This window comes from Petaurus breviceps, unplaced genomic scaffold (assembly GCF_028583685.1).
Source record: "Petaurus breviceps papuanus isolate PSGF00001 unplaced genomic scaffold, PetGlider_PUasm1.0 545, whole genome shotgun sequence".
Classification (NCBI taxonomy): Eukaryota; Metazoa; Chordata; class Mammalia; order Diprotodontia; family Petauridae; genus Petaurus; species Petaurus breviceps.
Window position 1 is genome coordinate 2,486,261 of NW_027186366.1, and position 10,632 is coordinate 2,496,892.

At 41.8% G+C, this 10,632-nt stretch overlaps 1 protein-coding gene across 1 annotated transcript in view; it reads left to right on the plus strand.

Moving 5' to 3' along the window:
• The window catches only part of AK5 (adenylate kinase 5), a 234,631-nt gene that overhangs the window by 19,767 nt on the left and 204,232 nt on the right, over positions 1-10,632 (plus strand). The window contains exons 3-4 of the mRNA XM_069102249.1: positions 3,326-3,493; positions 10,391-10,560. Coding sequence (XP_068958350.1) covers positions 3,326-3,493; positions 10,391-10,560 — 338 coding nt within the window. The remainder of the gene's footprint in view (positions 1-3,325; positions 3,494-10,390; positions 10,561-10,632) is intronic.

The window sequence follows — 10,632 nt, forward strand, 5'->3', positions numbered from 1 at the left end:
AAAAAAATGACTCTAAACAAACTCTGGAGCTACAGAACCCACAAAATGACAGAGAGAAGCTAACCTCCTGCTGAAGACAGCCCAGTACACCAGCAGGAAGGGGCCAGCACAATGCTCTGGGAGCCGAGCCCAGCCCCGAGTGAGCCAGAGGTTTTAGCTTCAGGGCAGCCACAACCAGCTCTGGATGGAGGGACTTCAGATCACCAGCAGCTGTGGTGGTTTCCAGAATCATCAACCCATAAACACTAAGGACAAAGTGAAAGGTCAGTGCAGTCTAGACTTTGGAACAAGGAGTTCCAGAGGATGGTCTGGGCTTTACCCCCTGAAGAGAGAAGCTGCTGAGGTGTGGCAGCAATGCAGTCGCTACTGCATGGCTGCTTCAGAGCTCCTGGTCTGCAGATTGTAGGGGGAACAAGCCACCAGGCTAAGGGGTAATCACTCTTGCTTTAACCTGCTTGGATCTAGATCACTGTCTAGGGTGGAGGTACTGGGGTACATGACCAGTTTGCCAGAGCATGTGGAGGCTTCAGAGAGGGCAGCCAACTAATAGCTCCAACAGCTGAGAAAACTCCAGCAATTGGGACAAAGCTCCCCTCTCTGGTAGCAAAGTTCTACTATGGCAAAAAAAAATCTCAAAAGTCAAGTAATTTAGTGGCAACATGAGTAAGCAAAGCAAGTAGAGCATTCTGACTTTACACTCCTATTTTGGGGACAAAAAGGATCAAAGCATGGAACAGGAGGAAGACAGCAAAGTCAAAACTCCTACACCAAAAGCTTCCAAGAAAAATATGAGCTGGTTACAGGCCATAGAGGAGCTTAAAAAGGATTTTTAAAATCAAATAAGGGAAGTAGAGGAAAAATTGGGAAGAGAAATGAGAATGATGCAAAAAAATTATGAAATGAGAATCAACAACCTGATTAAAAGAAAATAACACCTTAAAAAATAGACTACCTCAAATGGTAAGAAAAAAAAAAAAAAAAACAGGCTCAAAAAGCCAATGAGGAAAAGAATGACTTAAAAAGCCAAATTTGCCAGATGGAAAAAGAATCTCAAAAGCTCACTGAAGAGAATCATTCCTTCAGAATTAGATAGGAGCAAATGGAAGCTAATGACTTTATGAGAAATCAAGATACTATTAAACAGATCCAAACAAATGAAAAAATAGATGTCAATGTGAAATATCTCATTGGAAAAAACCACTTACCTGGAAAATAGATCCAGGAGAGATAATTTAAAAATTATTGGACTACCTGAAAGCCATGATCAAAAAAATAACCATCCTTCAAGAAATTCTCAAGGAAAATTACCCTTTTTTAGAACCAGTGGGCAAAATAGAGGTTGAAAGAATCCACTGATCACCTCCTGAAAAAGACCCCAATAAGAAAACTCCTAGGAATATTATAGCCAGGTTCCAGAGTTCCCAGATCAAGGAGAAAATATTACAAGCAGCCAGGAAGAAACAATTTGAATATTGTGGAAACACAATCAGGATAACACAGGATCTGGCAGCTTCTACACTGAGGAATCGGAGGGCTTGGAATATGATACTCCAGAGGTCAAAGGAGCTAGGATTAAAACCAAGAATCACCTATCCAGCAAAATTAAGTATCATGTTTCAGGGGAAAATATGGTCGTTCAATGGAATAGAGGACTTTCAAGCATTCATGATGAAAAAACCAGAGTTCAATAGAAAATTTGACATTCAGATACATGAAGCAAGAGAAGCGTGAGAAGGCAAACAGGGAAAAGAAATCATAAGGATATTATCAAAATGGAACTATTTACATTCCTACATGGAAAATGATAATTGTAACTTATGAAACTTTTCTCAGTATGAGAATAGTTGAAGGGAATAGAAATGTATACATATATGTATGTATACATACATATATATCTATATAGGAGGGCATATGGGTATATGAATACCTATGTGAGTTGTGTATATGTGTGTACAGGTATACACAGACAGAGGGCACAGGGCCAATTGAATAGGAACGGATGATACTTAAAAGTTGGAATTAAGTGGTGAGAGAGGAATATAATGAGAGGAAATGGGGAGAGACAGAATGGTCTAAATTATCTCATATAGAAGAGACAAGGGAAAACTGTTATATTGTGGGGGGAAGAACAAGAAGGCAAAATGGAATAAGTCAACCTTATTTTCATTGAATTTGGCTTAGGGAGGGAATGACATACACACTAAATAGGGTATCTCAGCCTACAGGAGAGTAGGGGGGAAGGGGATGAGAGGGAGGATGATGGAAGGCAGGGCAGGCTGGGGGGAAGGGAAGTTGGAAGCACTCACTTTTGAAAAAAGACAGAATCAAAGTAGAGAATAGAACAAGTAGGGGGTGGGATAGGATGGAGGGAAATATAGTCAGTCTTTCACAATATATGCACTCTGGAAATGTTTTGCATAGCTACACATATATAACCTATATTCAATTGCTTATCTTCCCAGTAAGGGTGGGTGACGAGGGAGGAAGGGAAAGAATCAGGAATTCAAAGTTTTAAAATCAAATGTTTAAAAATATTACTATTATTATTATTTTACATGTGACTGGGAAATAAGATATACAGGCACTGGGGCATAGAGATCCACCATGCCCTACTGGAAAGTTGGAGGGGGGAATGAGGGAAGATATGGGAGAGAGCAGATTCAGGGAGGGGATAATTAGTGGGTTCACTGTTTTGGGGTTGTGGGTAGAGGAAAAATTGGGAGAAAATTTGTAACTCAAAATCTTGTGGAAATGAATGAAGTAAACCAAAAATAATATTTTTTAATTACAGTACAATAAAGACAGTACATTACCCTCCAAAAACAAAAAAGAAAAAGAAATGTTGTAACCCAAAAGATCGAGGTTGAGACTAGATATAAAATTTTAAGTCGAGATTTATTTCAGCCAGCAACTACAAGGGGCAAGTACCCAAATCAAGAAGCCCCAAGATGCATATTTCCAGGGGTTTATATAGACAAAAGCCACAACATAACTGTTACCAAGGGGAAACCACAACTTGACAGTTATTATAAGCAAGAGGGGAAAATACAGAAGCCAAAAGGTAGCAATTAGTTCGTTGCCTAAGGGACTATTTGTTGCCCAGCTAGAAAGTCCCCAAGTCTATTCTGAGAACCAGGGAGGGGGTGCTATGGGTTCCAGGTGGTGGGTTTGGGCAGGTTAGGCTTTGTTGGCAGGTTCAGCCAAGTCTTCTAGGTGAACTTACTCAAAATGGGGAGGGATGGGGATGTTCACAAAATTCTGGTTACAACAAATGTTTGAACCTCCTCCTCCTTTCCTGTTTCAAGGTAATCTTACTTTTTTGCAGTGATGCCTGAAAATGCCAACTTTCCTTACCGGCGATATGATCGGCTCCCTCCAATCCATCAATTCTCCATAGAAAGTGACACTGACCTTTCAGAAACTGCTGAGCTCATTGAGGAATATGAGGTTTTTGATCCAACCCGACCACGACCCAAAATCATCCTGGTCATAGGTAAGAGCATGGATTCTCTAGCAATGATCTTTGCAGAATTACTAACTTTATGATATGAAGTTTAATAAAAGTTTCAACAATTCACTTTGCTCTATATTGCAAATGTGTTTTGGGAAAGGGATAAAAAGTAGAATACAATTAATCTTCTGCCCTAGAACTGCACAAAAAATCATCCAAAAGCCCCTAGGCAAAGCCAGCACCAGGGCAGAAAAGGGGCAAGTCTCAGTATCTGGAGGCAACAAGAACTGAGTGCCAGTCCATGAAAATCCCTAGAGTTTGAAAGCCTTGGGGAACCGCAAACAGTGTAACATGGGCAGGCTCAGATGAGGACCAGTTCTGGGGAAGTCCCTAATACTCTTTCCTGAGATGCCAGAGAGGGCCCTGGAAATGAGTGGAGGAGGGGCTGATGGCAGGAGGTGGAGTCAGCACAGTAGCTCAGACCTAGAGTAGAACAAGTCAGACCAATAAACACACCTAAAAGCATGGCAGGGGCAGACTCTGATCTGTAAACAAAGCCACAAAACCTGGAAAGATAAGTACATAAAAGAAAATACCATTATAAAACATTATTTCAAATCAAGAGATTCTCTTCCCAAATAGATCAAACAGGAACTATGCCCAAAGAGCTATAAAAATGTGCATCCCTTCTTATCTAGCAACACCACTGCTAGGTCTATATACCAAAGAGATCATACAAATGGGAAAAGGACCCATGTGTACAAAAATATTTATAGCAATTCTTTCTGTGGTGGCCAAGAACTGAGAATTGGGGGTATATGTATCAGTTAGGGAATGGCTGAACAAGATATGGTATATGAATGTAATGGAATACTATTGTGCTATAAAAAAATGATTGTAGTGGCAACCCCACTGGCATACCCAGGATGGCTGCTAGCCAGCTAGGTTCTTAGATCTGCTTTACTAGGAAAAATAACTGTTTGAGTGGTCAACAATATTTTTTAATTACATGCATTAGTTCAGGGGGAAAATCAGCACCCTGATCTTCAGAGAAAATCCAAACAGAGAAATAAAGATCAACAGAGAGGGCTTCTAACTGTCTGAAAAATTAGCACAGATCAACAGACAGATCCAACTCTCTGACCATACATAGTTACCAGAGACAGAAGCACCAACATCCAGGTTTTTCAAAGCCAGGAGTTCCTTAATGGTTACCTAGAGTCTCATGTGGTCAAATCATAGGAACATTCTTCCAGTGTGTGAGCTCCAAATAAAAATGCTAACATCACAGTATATACACACTTCTCAGAGCCAAAAGGCATCACAACCCTCATAACTCAGTGCCTAAGTAGAAATTAACAAAACCTGTGAAAGCCTTCCCACAAGCAAGCTTCCCCTAAGCAAGCTTTCCTTAATGGGCTCCACATGAGGTCTATTAATGGGCAGGGAAGATCTTAAATCCCATTAACATTACAATGATGAGCAGCTAGACTTCAGAAAAACCTGGAAAATCTTATATGAACTGATGCTGAGTGACATGAGCAGAACCAGGAGAACATTGTACCAGTACCAGTAACAGCCACAGTGTGGCTTTTGAGAGACTGACTTTGATAGACTTCGCCCTTCTCAGCAATGCAAGGACCTAAAACAATTCCAAAAGACTTGTGATGGAAAATACCATCCACATCCAGAGAAAGAACTATGGAGTCAGAATCTGGAGTGAAGCAGACTGTTTTCTTTTTTGTTGTGTTTTGTTTTTCTTTCTCATGGTTTCTCCCACTCATTATAATCCTTCTATGCAACAGGACTAATGTGAAAATGTGTTTAATAGGAATGTATGTGTAGAGCTTATATAAGATTGCATGCCATCTTGGGGAAGGAAGAGGAAGGAAAGGGGAGAAAGTTTAAAAGTTTTGGAAGTGAATGTTGAAAACTAACAATAAATAAATTAGCTAATACAAAAAGATTTAATGTCACTTTTAATAACAGTAATCAGAGATTCAGAGGAAAAATGGGTATTACACAAGGACTACATTAATAATAAAGAAATTAAGCAGGACTTTTTAAAAATAGAAGAAATCTCTGGAGGAAATAATTGGAAGGAGAATAAAGAGTTTAGAAGAACAACAAAGAAACTTTACCCAAGAAATGGAATCCCTAAAAATGAAAATAGACTAAAAAAGAAATAAATATCTCTGTACAACAGCAAAGAATATTTAAACAAAATCAAAACCTTGGGGAAAAGATGTGAAAAACAACTAATATGGAAAACAAGCCAGGCAGAGAATCAATGGACTCCATCCATGAAAACCATAATTAAAAAAAAAAAAGCCTGAACACTATATCTCCAGAACTTATAAATGAAAACTACTCATGTCTATTGGAACTGTAGGGCCATGTAAAGATAGAAAGAACCCTCAACCCCCTTCTGAAAGGAGTCCAAAAAGAAACATCCCAGGAATGTTGTAGTAAAAAGCCAAAACTTATTTTAAGGGGAAAAAAATAATACAAGCATCCAGAAGGAAGCAGGTTCAGTACCAAGGAACCACAGTCAAAGTCAAGTCACCAAGAATTTATTGAGTACCTACTATATGCCAGGCACCATGATAAGCATTGGGGATTCAAAGAAAGGCAAAAACAATCCCTGCCCTCAAGGAGATCACAATCAAATATAAAAGACAACATGCAAACAACTATGTATGGACAAATTTCTCTTCAGAACCTTAATGTCTTCAAAGGGATTGATGGAGTTCAATAAGAAAAACTGTGGGATTGGAGCATTGCAAGCACAGCACCAAGAAAGCATCAACCCTCAGAATCTCCCCTAATTGGGGGGGGATTTTAGGGGCCATCCAGTGCAGCCCATGTCTGAACAAGACTCTCCTCTCTCCTTGACCTGAAGACTTTCAGTGAAGGGGACCCTGACACCGGCTGAGGTGACAGTGCCTCCACTTTGAGGGGGCTCTCCCTGATATCCAGCCTAAACTCCCTTCTTTGCCATGTGTCCCCCACTCTTCTTAGCCTTACTCCCTAGACCAAGCAGAACCAGCCTGCTCCCTTTTCTAATGGGCAGCCCTTCACACCCTTGAAGATGACCACCCCTAAGCCTGTTATCAGAATGCTGATTCCCTAAACTGTAAGTGACATTTCTGTTTTCCAAATGGAAATAAAATATGAAACTGTTATTGATTTTATCTATCTATCATCTATTTATCAGTCTAGCATCTATCCATATGTCTAGCTACCATCTATGGTGTGTATGTGTATATGTGTGTGTATGGTTATCTATCTATCTGGCTATTTATCATCTTTCTCTCTCTGTCTCTCTCTGTCTCTCTGTCTGTCTCTCTCTCTGTCTGTCTCTCTCTATGTGTGTCTCTTTCTCTCTCGCTCTCTCTCTCACTCTCTCTCTCACTCTCTCTCATATCTGGTCAGCCAACTATCACTATGACTTTAATGAGTAGGACATTGTAGGAGGAGAGACTGGAAAGTATCCTCCTAGGAAGCATTATAAAATTCATAAGAATTGCTGACGTATAATGAACCATGAAGCTTGATTGTTGAAAGTGAAATTTTTGTCCACCATCTAAACCTTTTAGAACCAAAAGACAAAGAGAAGATGATTCATGAAAAGCTGGCTTCATAGATCAAGTTTAACTGAGAATTCTTTCTCTATTCCCACCATGGATAAGCAGACCTCAAAATGTTTTCAATGAGTCACCTTTTACCTGGTAAAACATCTCCTCATCTTAATGCCATCATTAATGCCCGAGTAAAGGCTGTCTGCAGTGGCTGCCCAGGAGCTGCTGCTGACTGAGACCTTCTCACCACCGTGGTAAATCCAAGTTGGTTCTCTGTGAAGATGACCTCATTCTTCATTGCATTCTTAATCTCCATAGCATGAACATGGGGGCCTTTTTTATTTACTGTGAATTTATGGGTTATTCTAACTTATGTACATAAGAATTGATGCTCATTCCATGGGATGTAAACTTCTTGAGAGGACTGACTTTTGGGGGGTCTTTGGATTCCCAATGTTGGGAATACTCAATGTTGTATCATAGTAGGAGCTTTCTAATGTTTGTTGAATAAATGAGTAAGTGTGATTAATAGTAGTTCAAGAAACAAAAATCAGCAAAAAGAAAACTTAGTCTGTAAAATGGAAAGCCTTGTATGGCGAGTAGTGTTCATTTGGGTCTTCTTAGCCCACCGCCTAGTGTGGGGTTGTTTACATAGAAGGTGCCTCACTGAAATTAACTGGATGGCTTGAAGTACAGAAATCAAAAGCCATTTTCATGACTTTGTTGTGGCTTCTTGGTTCTGTTTCACAGACAAATCAATTGGCCCCAAAGACAAACAAGACTAGAATCTCAGCTGCCAGAGGTGATATAGTCTCTAGTGTGTTACAAGACCTGTTCCAAACCAAAAAGATCTAGTTGGGAAGAAAGAAATCAACTTTCCCAGGGTCCTCAGGGCTTGTTTGAGTCAAAGGAAGGATTTGAACTCAGGTCTTTCTGGCTCTAAGCCCAGTGCACTAGCCATTGTACTATGCTGCCTACTTCTCTCCATTCATAACTTCGCTCCTAGTTCTTGCCTTGCGGGGCCAAGTAGAAAAAATCTAAACCTTCTTCCAACATGGCAGCCTCCAGTGACTTGGAGATAGTTGTACTGCCTCCCATTATCTCCTGTCCTCACAGTAAACACCAATCAGAGATTTAGAATAGCTGGGATAGACCTTGTAGGTCAGTCCTCCCTTTTTACAGATGAGAAGCTGAGACTCCAAGAGTTTCTCTGGTTTGAGGTTCACCATCAGCTTTCCAGACCTCCACATCCATTCTTCCCAATGAACCCCATCACCCCATGCCCCTGGCCAATCCTAAAATGACCCGACCTTTATCTTGAGAAGCCTCCCCTCTCAGCCTGCCTCCTCCATGGGCTCCTGCTTCTCAGATACACAAAAGCAATGAGAGGAAAAAAGCCACATGCTCCCAGATTCTCTCCTCCTTCTGTCACCTTATTTTATCCAGGAGCCTTTTGACTTCGTTTCCCCAAAATGATACAGATGACAGAGCCAACCTGTTTGGAACTTGACTCCCAGCACATTTCCTACCAGTGTTCTTTTTCTAGAGGGGTTGGCCCTAGTCTGCCACAGAGAGGGAAGGGGCAGCAAGGTTCTCCTCAAAGCATCAAATAAAAATCAAGAGTTTTGTTGCTGCCCGTGGAGTGCTGCCTGCTGCCATGAAGCCTTAAAGCCTCAGGGAACCAATAAGTAATTCCTTTAATAAAAACATATTCAAACTACCCCCACCCCCTGAAATCAGTTCCCAAGATATTTTTTAAAGCCTCCAAGCAAGGTAAACGCAACTAACTGACCAGAATTAAAAGTAAGTAGTCCTGGGGTCTGGGGAGTTCCTTACCCAAGGCCAAAGGGCCCACACCTGGGTGCTTAGGCCAAGCTCCTGGGGAAGTTTATTTAAACTGTCCTGGTCTGCTCTACACTAATCTGAGGCACCTCTGTGGAAATGGCAGCATTCACTGAAGCCTCCCTTGGGCCCATGGAGAGAAATGTGAGGATGGCTTACTTCATCTAATTAAATACCCCCTTCTCCAGGAAGCCTTCCCCAACCACTTAGACAGACCCCCCAGCGCAGCCAAAGAAATGACCTCAGATTCACTTTGCAAATCATGTCAGGAGCCTGGCTGGCAACATGGCACCCCTTTGTTCCTGCCAACCACAAAAAAGGCTTTGGGAAACCCTCAGGACATGTCGACATATCAGCTCAGGCAGGTGAGCCGTGCTGAGATCTAGAGGGGCAAACTTGAACCTTCAAATCACTGTCTTCATCAACAGACCTCACCAACTGACTCATTCCTCAGATGTTGGGGGCTATGCTCAGTGCCCCCTTAAAACTCTGAAATTAAAGGAAATCGCTATGTATATGTGTGTTTGTGTATATAAATATATGTGTGTATGTATACACACAAACACACACACATATCTCAGAAAAACATTTTGTCCTAAAACTTCCAAAGCAACACCCCCAACAGGTCCACTCTGCCGACGGGTAGGCATGGCTTTATTGTCAAAAGAACATTATACTGTGGGAGAATTGCCCATTAGGTCTCTGGTGATCCTGACCCACAGAATGCTGTTTTGACCATTTTCTCCCAGTCAAGGCTATCAAGGTTTTGCTTGTTTTCTTCATTTCCTATCATAAAAGAATGACAGAATTTTTTCAAATGCACTTCATTAGACTAGTTCACAGCTGGCAAGGAAGCCTCACGACTCTTTCTCTCTCACATAATCCAGAAGGTCAGAATGAGCTGCCAATGCCCTTGCCCCATCTGCACACTAGAGAGGCACTCAGAGGCACTGCCATCGAACTGGCATTTCTGCAAATGGAGCTGCTGACTCAGCCAGGCAGCCAGAGCCCTGAGCTTTCCTGGAGCCTTTGTGTGCCTGGGGCCCCTCAATCATCAGTCAGTCAATCAGTAAGCATTTACTAAATGTCTCTTATGTTCCAGTCACTATGGGATACAACAAAAATCAAACAAACCCTAACCTTGAGGGTTATCACAAAATATACCTTCAAATTAATTGTTTAAGACAAATGGACAGGGCCTCCAGGACACTACCTCTATGGAAAGAGACTCTGGGGCCCAAGGAGAGCCCATCTGGGGGGCAGTAGAGAAGAAGCTGGCTACCTGATAATTTTCCATCATCTAATTATAACTATTAATTAGGCACAAATCGTGGGCCTTCCTGTGCTATAGAAGGAGTTATAAGAAATGTCAGCACCCTTTAAATTTCAAGGCCCTGGGTAAAAGGTCTGATTGCCCTACCCCAGGTATGCCTCTTGCTGAAACTGTTTGAAAAATGCCAGTGACATCTTTGGCATCGTGACAGCAGCTTCGCTGTTCTTTATTTCTTCCTAACAGGTGGCCCAGGAAGCGGAAAGGGCACTCAGAGCTTGAAAATAGCCGAGCGCTTTGGGTTTGAATACATTTCGGTGGGAGAGTTGTTAAGGAAAAGGATCCACAACACAAGCAGCAACCGGAAATGGAGCCTCATTGCTAAAATCATCACGACTGGAGAACTGGCCCCGCAGGTAGGAAGCAGCTCCGCGGACCAGGCGTGCCTCCTCCTCCCAGGTCCCCTCCTCCTCCCAGCCCCTTCCCCC